This window comes from Otolemur garnettii, unplaced genomic scaffold, assembly GCF_000181295.1.
Source record: "Otolemur garnettii isolate 467f Iridium unplaced genomic scaffold, OtoGar3 scaffold00101, whole genome shotgun sequence".
NCBI classification, from domain to species: Eukaryota; Metazoa; Chordata; class Mammalia; order Primates; family Galagidae; genus Otolemur; species Otolemur garnettii.
Window position 1 is genome coordinate 1998598 of NW_003852496.1, and position 13027 is coordinate 2011624.

The 13027-nt window shown below is 44.3% G+C and overlaps 1 protein-coding gene across 1 annotated transcript in view; it reads left to right on the forward strand.

Moving 5' to 3' along the window:
* KBTBD12 (kelch repeat and BTB domain containing 12) overlaps nucleotides 1–12380 on the forward strand; it is a 66260-nt gene extending 53880 nt beyond the window's left edge. The window contains exon 6 of the mRNA XM_003796190.2: nucleotides 12199–12380. Within this exon, the coding sequence (XP_003796238.1) occupies nucleotides 12199–12380 (182 nt within the window). The remainder of the gene's footprint in view (nucleotides 1–12198) is intronic.
* The last annotated feature ends 647 nt before the right edge of the window (nucleotides 12381–13027 follow it).

Genomic DNA, 13027 nt, shown 5'->3' on the forward strand with positions numbered 1-13027 from the left:
GATTACAGGGCAGCACAGTGAGCGGGCTGGGGGCGCAGGAGGCCGGATTACAGGGCAGCACAGTGAGCAGCTTGGGGGTGCAGGAGGCCAGATTACAGGGGAGCACAGTGAGCAGGCTGGGGGTCAGGAGGCCGGATTACAGGGGAGCACAGTGAGCAGCCTGGGGGTGCAGGAGGCCGGATTACAGGGGAGCACAGTGAGCGGGCTGGGGGCGCAGGAGGCCGGCTATGTCTCCATTTCATCTGCACAAGGGCTCCCCTGTGAGCTTGTGCTCTGGGAAGTCTTTTCTGCTTTCAAGCCAGTTGAGCCATTTCTGTCTTCCCTGGCCAACTTTTAGTGGATAGGTAAGGTTTTCCCCTTAGTCTCATCCCCTCTAAATCTTTCCTCCCTCACCTGAGACTGGAAGGGCTGTCTGCCTCCCCTGTCTGTCCAGTACGAACCTCCTGCCAGTCACCCCTCTGTCCCTTCTAGTCCAGCCTGTGACCCAGACTCAAGGATGGAAAGGCTGTAACGGAAACATCTGAATTATCAGAAAGAGAAAATGCTTTGGAAAGTACTTCAAAATGAATTCTCTCACTAACAAATGTAGAATGAAGTAGACGGCTAACAGACACCTGGCATGGACTGTGTACCCGGGCAGTTCTACACACTTTGCATCTGCTGATTTATTTGATTCATACACAGCCTGCACGGTAGATACCATTATTATTCTCTAGCAGTGATTTTCAACCCACATGCCATGAAAGGATCTTAGGTGTGCCACAAAAAATTTTTAAGATTATTAATTAAATTATTTTTGAAAGAAGTTCAAAGTACAGTAAGTACATCCTTTTCATTTATTTTTTTACTCTTTTTTTAACCAACAAAACTTAAGTGTGCCATGGAAGTTTAACTATAGGTTCAAGTGTGCCATGAGACTTAAAAAAAAAAAAAGATTGAAAAACACTGCTGTATATTAGGTACAGAAGCTAAAGCCACCTAACGAGGTCACAATACAAATACAGAGATACAAATACAAATATGACCCAGAGTTACATATACAAATACGTCCAGTTCCAGCCCTGACAGAGCTCATCGAGGGCAAAATAAGGGAGTAGCAACATTAGTGGCTTAATGCAGCCGTCCCCAACCTTTTTGGCTCCAGGGACCGGTTTCATGGAATACAAGTTTTCCACGGACAGGGGGAGGTAGGAGAACGTGAAAATCTGACAGGAGGCAGAACTCAGGTGGAGATGGGAGTGATGGAGAGAGGCTGTAAATTCAGATGGAGCTTCACTTACTCTCCGGCCACTCACCTCCTGCTGGGCAGCCTGGTTCCTAACAGGCCAGAGACCAGTAGCAGTCCGAGGCCCAGGGGTTGGGGACCACAGGAATAATGACTCTGCCAGCTGTCAGAGTGTAGCTATGCTCTTTATAGAAATAACTGCTTCCGGGTCCAGAGCACAGGGACTACATACAAGGTGGGCTTAGGGTATCTTGCACTAGAAAGCAAGTTAAGTGGTTAAAACTTAAGGGAATCCTATCAAAAAACAGAGAAGGCAGCTTAAAATGGCAGTCACTAACCAAAGTCAGAATAACTTAAACAGCGAAAAGTGTAATTGGCTAAAATGGACTGAAACACATTGAATAAAAAGCCAGCTAATAAATGTAGAAGGAATGATAGGAGGATTGATAAGATCATCATTTTATAACCTTGAATATATTAAATGGTTCAGGCACAAATCACCAATAGATGGTGGAAGCGTTGGTTGAAAGGGGATGAAGAGCAGGACGTCCACATGGCCCCAGAGATGGACCACATGCTGGTCACACAGGAAAGGTCCCTGCTTTCATAGTGAGAAGCCGGCTGGTCACCCTTGTAACCAAATCATCCTCATCATAATGGAATGAGGCAGAGTGGTGTGGTGTGGAGGCTTCTTACACCCCCACCCCAACAACCACTCAAATGCTCAACTGTGTCTAATCAAACCTCGACATTTTACTCCCAGTTTATAGGAAGTAAAGGAGGAGCAAGGTAAAGGGCTCTATGAGGAAAATAAGTGAATACATTCAGAGTGTGGGACATTCTACAAAAAGACTTGCCCTGACTCCTAAAAAGGTCAATATGAAATTATTGGGAAGAAAAACCCAAGGTGGAGGCCACCCTAAGTGACAGGTGACCAAAGCGATATGTATGGATTTTTACTGGATCCTGGCTTAAAAATAACAGCTATGTTAGACATTTTGGGAATACCTGGGGAAAATAGCATATGTACAGAATATTATTTTATTTTATAGAATTAATGTTATTTTTCTTTCTTTCTTTTTTTGTTTTTCTTTTTTTTTTTTTGAGACACAGTCTCTGTCACTCTGGGTAGAGTGCCGTGGCATCATGGCTCACAACAACCTCAAACTCTTGGGCTCAAGGGATTCTCTTGCCTCAGCCTCCCAAGTAGCTGGGCCTACAGGTGTGCACCACAACACCCGGCTAGTTTTTCTATTTTTAGTGGAGACCCAGTCTCACTGTTGCTCAGGCTGATCTCTAACTCCTGAACTCAAGCAATCTACATGCTTCAGCCTCCCCAAGTGCTAGGATTACAGGTGTGAACTATCACACCCAACCTAATGTTATTTTTCTTAAGTATGATAATGATTTTATGATTATCTAAAGGAATATCCTTATCCTTAGAAGAAGCATGCTTAGCATTTAATAGGGAAGTGTCATATCTGCAATTAAATTTCAAGGGTTTCAGGAAAAAAGTGTGTGTGTGTGTGTGTACGTGAGATGAGGAATAAAGCACATCTGGAAAAATGCTAACTATTATTGAATCTAGATGCAGAATACACCGTTATTCATTGTACTACTCTCCCACATTTTTTGTTTGTTTGAAATTTCTAAAAATAAAAAAGAAAGAAATGAAGCTTTGATGGCCCCTAGCTATGGTGGCCACTACGCTATCAAGTCTGTGTTACCCTGAGACTATTGACTACAAAGAGGAATACAGTATTATTGAAATTGCTTGACCTTTGTTATTCTCCTCAATGGAGAAATTGTACTGAAATTGTGATATCCTGCAGAACAGTTGCAAATTTCACTTTCAACTTCATAGCTAGCAGACAACATATATCAGTGTGTGTGTGTGTGTGTGCGTGCGTGCATGCTAGTGCTTATATACACTGTATATACAATATACACCACTTCAATGTCCAAAAACAATGGAGACAATTAATAGAATAAGCATAGATACACTAAAACTAAAAGCATGCTTAGTAGTAAGGGGAGCAATTATACCAGAATACCTAAGCTAAGAAAAATTTCCGGAATTTTGTTCAGCTTCCCAGCCACCAAGGCAAAGAAGGAAAGTGCTGGGTGCTAGACCCCTTGTTGTGGGAGGCAGTCAAAGTCCTCCCCCGTCTGCCCTGTGTTTTTCTTCCTCTCCCACCTGTGCTCTTCTCAGGGCCCCTCCAGGACACAGGGCAAGAGGGTTGAACGTTGCTCTCCCTAGACCCACAGCAATGGACTGTGGACCGGCTCCTGTACCGGACCCCAGGAAAGAATGTCCTCCAAGGACATGAAGGACCCACGTCCCTGAGAGGGAAGCTGAGACGTCATCCTGAAGTCCTGGAGCCTGGCCGCTTCAGTTCATGGTCCGATGTGAGGGGCAAGTTCCCTGTTCTACGTCATCCGACCTGTTCTTTCCCCTCTATCCCATTTGGCTTCATTTTCCAGTTAAGTTTCCAAGGAATACAATTATCATCTGTCTTAGTTTGAGTTCCCTCTGAAGCAGACCTTAAAACAAGGATTTGACTGGAAATAGTTTGGGGAGCAAGTGCCTGCAGGAGGCACTAACAGGGGAGAAGAGTAAGAGCTGGGAGAAAGGGGGCCAGTAGGTCAGCCCTGTGGACCACGGCGGCTCAGTCCCATCAGAAAATTCTGGAAGACAGTGTAGAACACGCCTCAGGGCTGTCTCTCCCAAAGGTGAAGTGTCTGAGGCAGTGATTTCGACAGCTGTGCCATGGTACACTGGCATGCTATGAGAGGATCTTAAGTGTGCCAAGAAAATTTTTAAAGATCATTAATTAAATTATTTTTGAAAGAAGTTCAAAATATCAGGAGCACTATCTGCATCAGCAAAGATGTGCCGACCTTGCAGTGGTGTCAGCAGAGTGTCATTATCTCATCCGGCTGCTTCGTACCATGTGAGACGTCCCTGGGTTTGTGTCCTTTCTCTAGAATGTCTCCCAGAGCAAGAAGTCAGTCTTGGGGCTCTGTGCTGAGCTGACATGCAGATCTCTGGACCTTTACATAACAATTTTCTATGTTTTGCAAGATTTTGCAGATTTGAAAGAGTGACAGTGACCTGTTAGCATGAGATGTAATTTTTTTCTCTCCGATCTCTAACAAGCTGGGAAATGCTAAAGGCGCCTGCTGGTGGCTGGGCTGCGGGCAGCAGAGAAAGCCTGGCATCGGTTACTGCTGTTTGTGAGATTGACATCACAGAGGCTGTGAGAGAACAGAATTTAGGAGAATTCTGTGTCTTGCTTAAACTTCTTGTTTGAAATGATTTCAAGCCTACAGAAAAGTTGCAAAAATAAGATGGAGTTATGAATGCCCAGATCCGCCTGTTGTTAACAGTTTCCCTCATTTGCATTATTTAACATTTGCTCGATTGGTCAACGTGCAGACATACACATTATTGTCCTGCGCATAAACAGATACATGATTTTGTTCTGACTATATGTGAGTGAACTGCACACAGCGTGCGCTTTACACCTGCATACCTAGTGTGCAGAATCAGAGCACTCTCCCTCATTAACGTAGACAGCTAACAACTTCAGGAATTTTAACATTGACTGCATACTTTTATTTATTCCACTCCTGGCATTCCCATCTTGTCAACTGACTGACCTTCCTCTCCTTCCTCACCTAATATCAGATACGGTTTTTCTTCAGTTTCCTTAAATCTAGAACATTTCTATACATCTTTTTGTTTTTTGCCTTTTCACAACATTAGCATTTTAAGATAGTATAACTTTCCCCTTTAAAATAAAATACTTCCTTTTGAGCTCTAGCCAATGCTTCCTCGTGATTAAATTCATGTTATACATTCCTGGCTGGAATATTATGTAACTGATATATAATACAATAATTTCCCCATTATCTGACACCATGGGGATTGGTAGATTCAGGATAAGTGGAGTTTCAGGTTGCTCGAGAGTTAATATTAAAAATAGGCCTAACTGGGCAGCACCTGTGGCTCAGGGAGTAGGGCGCCAGCCCCATATACCGAGGCTGACGGGTTCAAACCCGGCCCTGGCCAAACTGCAACCAAAAAATAGCCGGACATTGTGGCAGGCGCCTGTGGTCCCAGCTACTCGGGAGGCTGAGGCAAGAGAATCACTTAAGCCCAGGAGTTGGAGGTTGCTGTGAGCTGTGACGCTACAGCACTCCACCAAGGGTGACAAAGTGAGACTCTGTCTCTAAAAAAAATAAAATAGGCCTAACTAATTCTATACCTCATGTTACACCATAAACTCTGTACTGACTTGATATTAATATTGAAATACATGAATTAAAGGCAAATAAAGACAAACTTCACTTACCATGTTTTACTGTATCATAAACCAGTTTGCAAACACAGTGTACAGTACAATTTTAGTTAAATGGCAGTCAATACACTTTTCAACTTCACTGCTATATTTTTTTTTAACCTCAAGTAACACACATTATACTTAAAACCATTAGAGAGAATACCTGGGAGCTGCAGGAGTGATGCGCCAAGTGGTCTTACCGAAGGCTCAGGGCACCAAGTCTTTTTCTTTTTGTCAAGTCACATGCCTGCTGCTTGAGTTCCTGATGATGGGGAGTTTACTGATGGCCTTTCCCCAGCCCCAAGGCAATCCCGGCTGGTGACAGCAGCAGGGTCAGGGCCGGCAACCTTCTTTCTGACCACGGGAACTTTGGACCCAAGAATCTGAGGAAAGTCCCCATTGCTTTTCTCTCTTCATCCACCTGCTACTTAACCTTGGAGACATTCAGACATACACGTTGGTGGAAAGTGTGCAGCAGAGCAAAGACTTTAAAGCCCCGGCTTTTCAGCAGAAAGACCAGGAAGGAAACTAAAGAAGTTTCTGAGATCAGGAAAGTGTGAAGATTGCAGATCAGAGGGAGCTCGTGAAAGTAATCCCTTAAAGTTGGATGTGAACCCCCAGGTTCACCTCTAAGATGCACATGCATGATTTAGCCCTAAACTGTATGCTGAAGACTTTGAGAACTGATCTGAAGGGTAAGCCACTACTTAGTTCCAGCCTGGCCACTGTGGGAGGCACACAGACAACCACCCAATCAGCACTGGAAAGACTTTGAAAGCTGGGCTGACATTGGAACACAGCCCACAGGTAGCTAAGAACTTATGACCTACCTAACTGGGTCAGTTTTCTGCTAACACAAACAAAAAAAATCACAGGAAAATAAGACCCATAATTATAATATACATATTATATATTCATATATATTATGTATAAATATAATATTCAAAATGCCTAGCATGTAATTCAAAATTACTTGGCTTACCAAGAATCAAGAAAATATTAACATCTTGCCCAGGAGATGACAATTAACAGGTATCACCCCCCAGATAGAATAGATTTTGAAATAACTAGGCAGAGACTTTAAAGCAATCTCGGGTGGTGTCTGTGGCTCAATGGGCAAGGTTCCAGCCCCATATGCCAAGGGTAGTGGGTTCAAACCCAGCCCAGCCAAACTGCAACATAAAAATAGCCGGGTGTTGTGGCAGGCACCTATAGTCCCAGCTACTCGGGAGGCTGAGGCAAGAGAATCGCCTAAGCCCAAGGATTTGGAGGTTGCTGTGAGTTGCTACACTACGGGACTCTACCAAGGATTAATAAGTGAGACTCTGTCTCAAAAAAAAAAGCAATCTCTACAACTTGGTGCTCTAAGAATTAAGAGCAGGCATCCTCAAACTGCGGCCCACTGAGGACATTTATCCGGCCTGCCAGGTGTTTTTGCTGCCACTGCCTGTCCTGCTCAGCAGCTGACTCGTCCCAGGGCCTGCAGTCCAGCCCTGTAATGGTCTGAGGGACAGTGAACTGGCCCCCAGTTTAAAAAGTTTGAGGACCCCTGGTTAAGAGTATTCTACTTTTGAAAGGTATATGAAGTCTCAGTCTTAGCATAGAAATAGAAGTTATTTTTTAAAAGAACCAAATGGAAATTTTAGAACTAAAAAATAAACTAACCAAAATGTTAATAGAACTGAATGGACGTGATAACACAATGACAAGGAGCAGTGAGTGCATTTGAAGACAGACAAACAAAAATTCCTTAAGCTAAATAAAAAAGAGGAAAAAGATTTGTAAAAGTGAACAGAGCTCAGGGTCCTAAGAGACAAAACCAAAAAAATCCAACATAAATGTCATTATATCCCAAAAATAAAAGAGAAAGAATATGGATGCAGAAAAAAAAAAAAAAAAAGATTTGGAGTAATAATGGCTGAAACGTGTCAAATTTAGCAAATAATGTAAATTTATAGATTTTAAAAGCCCACAAAACTAAAACAGGATGAACTTGGAAAACTCAACACACAAACACATCACAACCAAGATAAAGAAAAAAATCTTAAGAGAAGCCAGAGGAAAACAACAGATAGCATATGAGGGAGCGATCGTTGGAACAGCTGGATTTTTAAACCATAGAAGCCAAAAAAACAATGGAATGAAAATGTTAAAGTACCAATAAAAAGAACTGTCTGGGTTCTATATTCAGCAAAGATACCCTTGAGAATGAAAGCAAAATTAAGATATTCTCAAATGAAAAAAAACTAGAATCCATTCCTAGCAAATACACTGTTAGAAAAAAAGTTGAAGAAAGTTCTTCAAATGGAAAGCAAATGATACCACAGAGAAACTGGAAACCTGGGGAATCAAGGAAAAGAAACAGAAATGATCAACTGGGTATAAAATAAAAAAAGGAAAAAATTTTTGGGCTCAGCACCTATAGCTCAGCGGCTAGGGCACCGGCCACATACACCAGGGTTGGTGGATTCGAACGCAGCCTTGGTCGGCCAAACGACACTGACAACTGCAACTATAAAAAAATAGCCGGGTGTTGTGGTGGGCCCAGGTAGTCCCAGCTACTCCAGAGGGTGAGGCAAGAGAATTGCCTAAGCCCAAGAGTTTGAGGTTGCTGTGAGCTGTGACGCTACGGTACTCTACCAAGGGTGACATAATGAGACTCTGTCTCAAAGAAAAAAAATTTTAAATTAAAAATATCTGGGTAAATATAATGGACTATTTTTCTTCTTTTCAGTTCTTTGGACTATATATGATTTCTGACAGTAAAAATTTGAACATCATTAAGGGTCATTTCCCTGGGCCATGTTTCCTTGTGACAGTAGTTACAGCACAAGGGGGAAGAACACAGGACTTAAATGATGGAAAGAGTCATACATTTCACTTGAAATGATAACATGTTAAATCAAAGGAATCTGTTAAAAATTAAGTATGTGTATTATAATCTGTAGTGCAAGTACTAAAGAAAAAAACTATACAAACAGATATAGTCAAAAGCTCAATAAATTCAAATCAAATAATCCAGATAGGAGACTAGAAAGGGGAAATTTTTTTTAAAAAATAATAAAATGGTAGACCTAAATCCAAACATATAAATATTTACCTTAAACATAGTGGTCAAGCTCGCCGCCTGTGGCTCAAGTGGCTAAAGCGCCAGCCATGTACACACAAGGTGGCGGGTTCGAATCAAGCCCAAGCCCACCAAACAACAATGATGGCTGCAACCAAAAAATAGCCGGGCATTGTGGTGGACACCTGTGGTCCCAGCTACTTGAGAGGCTGAGGCAGGAGACTGGCTTGAGCCCAGGAGTTGGAGGTTGCTGTGAGCTGTGATGCCATGGCACTCTACCCAGGGCGACAGCCTGAGGCTCCTGTCTTAAAAAAATAAAAAAAACATAGTGGTCAAAACCAGGGGTTGGCAAACACTAGCCCACAAGGTGAATCCAGCCCAGCACCATTTTTTATAAATAAATTTTATTAGAAAGCATCCAGTCTGTTCACTTATACGGTCTATGGCTATTGTCTGCGGTCTAATCAAATTAATTAAAAGATAAAGATGGTCACAATGTGTCAAGAAACCAGACCTAACTATATGCTGTCTACAAGAAATCAATTTGAATAGAATGGCATACGTAGGTTAAAATAAAAGGATGGGAAAACCTGTGCCATTCACCCACTAATCAGAACAGTGGGGTGGCTATATTAATATCATCCAGGTAAATTACCAAGGATAAGAAGGGACATTACTTAATGATAAGATGATTAATTTGCCTAAAAGCATAATCATGCTAAATGTGTATGCACCTAACAAAAAGCCTTAAAATACATGAAACTAAAACTGATAGAACTGAGTCTGGGCACAGTGGCTCACGCCTGTAATCCAGGCACTGTGGGAGGCTGAGGTGATTGTGAAAAGGGACAGAGCCGCGGAGATAAAAAGGTGGACCTCACATTGACGCAATAATTGACAAAATTTATTACACCTGCAGGCGGGCTGGATCCCAAGAAGGCATGCAGCCCCAACTGGCAGGTGAAGTGCTTTTTTATGCCATTATTTTGCAGGGTCAGCAAGCTAGCGCAATACAGAAGCCGATCATAGCAGTTAGGGCAGAGTCGCGAGGTGAGGGCACATATTGATTCATAAGTCACAGGATACATCACAAACACATTACTTCATCATCATAAGAAGGGGTATATCATATGGGGTTACACAATTCAGAGTGGAGGTACATGCTAACTTAAGGTACATTAATTCACCATTCATCAAATAAAGAGTGCAAACAAGTATTGGGTAAGTTTCTGAGAACAACTTGGGCCTGAAACCAACTTGAGCGCTTTTCATCTGGGGCTCACCCCTCCCTCCCTCCCTCCCTTCCCTTATCTTCTCGAGCTTCTTCCCAGAACTTAACTTCTCCTCCCTTGTGGGGGCTGAGGTTAAAAGGCTTAGGAGAAATTCTTTTTTTCAAGTAAGGGATTGGTTGCATTGCTTACTAGTCCTGGAGTTTAGGGGCTGGGGGCTCGGTTATTACAAGTGGATTGCCTGAGCCCAGGAGTTCAACACCAGCCTGAGCTAGAGTGAGATCTATAAGCATTGTGGCAGGTGCCTGTAATCCCAGCTACCTGGGAGACTGATGCAAGAGGATCACTTAAACCCAAGAGTTTGAGGTTGCTGTGAGCTGTGACACCACAGCACCCTACACAGGGCAACAAAGTGAGACACTGTCTCAAAAAAAAATGAAATAAAATAAAATAAAACTGATAGAACTGAAAGGAGAAATGAGCAAGCCATAATCCCGCCTCTTAGATCTGTGAACGTAATCAACTTTGTTTTCCTAGACCACACCTGCAGGATATTCACTGGCCCTGCTGCCTCCCGGCTGAGGATGGCTGTATCCACCCTGCTCTGCCTGAGTCAGCTCCAGCCACTGGCTCCCCAGCAGCTCCCTTCACCCAGCTCCAGTGCCGATTCCTCCCCCTGCCCTCCAGGTCTGGAGTGGCAGCAGCCCCTCACTTGTCTTCATCCCAAGTACCTGGCCACCCTTACGGGTCTTCCTAAGCCCTTTCCATAGCTTTCTAAAGGTCTCTGTTTACTGAAAGGACCCTGGCAGAGCTCAGAGAGGAAGGTGGCTGACTCTGGGTCACATAGCTCCAGCTGTGCCCCCCTTGCAGGTACAGAAATAAGGACAGTTTCATTCCTGTTCACAGCACTGCCAGATCACTCCCAAGATGTCAGCACCTCCTTTCAACTGTGGACAATAATATGCCCAGTCAGAACTCCCTGAATAATTTTTTTTTTTTTTGCAGTTTTTGGCTGGGGCCAGGTTTGAGCCCACTAACTCCAGTATATGGGCCCAGTGCCCTACTCCTTTGAGCCACAGGCACTGCCCTTCCCTGAATAATTTTTGAATATTTGTTGTAACGCAGACTTTCCTAGTTTCTTAAACATCAAGAACGCTCTGTCTTCCATTTAAAGATCTTTATCTAATTGTCTGTTGATTTTGGTACTTAATACTATGGTTTGAGTTTGTCCCCTCAGAAATTCCTGTTAAAATTTGATCCCCATGGCTCAGTGCCTGTAGTTCAAGCAGCTAAGGTACCAGCCACATACACTGGGGCTGGCAGGATCAAATCTAGCCCGGGTCTGGCAAACAACAATGACAACTACAACCAAAAAATAGCCGGGGGTTGTGGCAGGCGCCTGTAGTCCCAGCTACTTGGGAAGCTGCGGCAAGAGAATCGCTTGAGCCCAGGAATTGGAGGTTGCTATGAGCTGTGACACCATAGCACTCTACCCAGAGCCACAGTTTGAAGCTTGGTCTCAAAAATAAAAAAAAAAATTTGATCCCCAGTGTGGTAGTGTTGGGAGGTGGGGCTAGAGGGGGGTGTTTGGGTCATGGAGGCAGATCCCTCAGGAGTAGATTGGGAGTGGACTAGTTTCCCGGATAGCAGGTTGTGGAAGGAGGGCTGCTTCCTGGGTTTCTCTCTCTAATGCCCTTCCTCACCACGTGATCTCCTTACACACGCCCGTGTAAGGCGTGTGTCCACATCCTGCCTTGTGTTAGACCAGCCTGAGGCCCTCACCAGATACCAGATCCAGGTGCCCACTCTTCAACTTTCCAGGCACCAGAATCATAAGCCAAATAAACCTTTTTCTTTTTCTTTCTTTCTTTCTTTCTTTCTTTCTTTCTTTTTTGAGACAGTCTCACTCTGTCACTCTGGGTAGAATGCTGTGTTATCATAGCTCACAGCAACCTCAAACCCCTTGGCTCAAGCGAGCATTCTGCCTCAGCCTCCCAAGTAGCTGGGACTACAAGCGCCTGCCACGATACCGTACTAGCTTTTCAATTTTAAGTAGAGACAGTCTCACTACTGTTCAGGCTGGTCCTGAACACCTACGCTCAAGTGATCTTCCTGCCTCGGCCTCCCAGAGTGCTAGGATTACAGCCATGAGCCACCACACCCAGCCTAAAACTCTTTTCTTTATAAACTACCCAGTTTCAGGTTTTCTGTTACAGCAACAACTAAGTGGCCCAAGACAATGCCTTTTAGAGAAAGTTATTCAGTACAGAGATGGTGGCTGCTGAATTTAATGCCCATGAGACTTTGTCTTCCTACTTTGCTGTTCTTTAGATCGCCATGAGGTTATCTCCAAAGAAATATTGGAGCTGGATCCATGGGAAAACCAGTGGAATGTTGTAGCCATCGATGTCCTCATGCATGACAGCTATGATGTCTGCCTGGTGGCCAGAATGAACCCCCGAGACCTCATCCCCCCGCCTTCAGACTTGATGGAAGAAGGCTGTGAGCACTGAGGTGACCTTGCTGGAGGACCTCCGGCTGTGTCTGCAAACAAGGCCCTGGGCATGGCAAGGGCCCACAGCGTCTGTCAGTGACGTCAGACACACGCATTGCATGCATAGTGGCCGCAGGAAGAGGTAGTGTGCGCTGGGGGCTGGAGGGACACGCAGAGCCCGCCTCAGGCCCCTCCCAGTCTGCAGGTAGACAAGATACCACAAGGCCAAGTGGTTATGGCCACAAGAGGGGCACCGGGTGGGACCCCAGGAGGGCAAGGGTTAAAGGGTCTCCCTCCCCTGGGGCAACAAGAATAGCGTTGCCAGGGGGAGGGCCTCAAATTGGGCCCGAAGATTGAGGAAGATGCAGTCACACAGGTGTAGCTGATGATGAGGCCACAGGAACAGCCCAGCAAGGGCCAGAGGAGGGAAAGCATGGCCCACTGGCAGGATCCCAGCTGAGCCAGATTGGGGGCAGGCACAGGACTTGCTACTAAGGCTACAAAAGGACTTTTAGTTAAATGACCAGCACCTAAAAGAATGAGGCGTTTAGGCCTGGTCCCTGAGCAGGGGAATTTCTCAAAATAATGATGTTGAAGGAATACTTCTTCTTGTGCTCTAGCTTCAGTTTTGGAAAGTCCTGTGCATTGCCGTTTAGAAGACCCTTC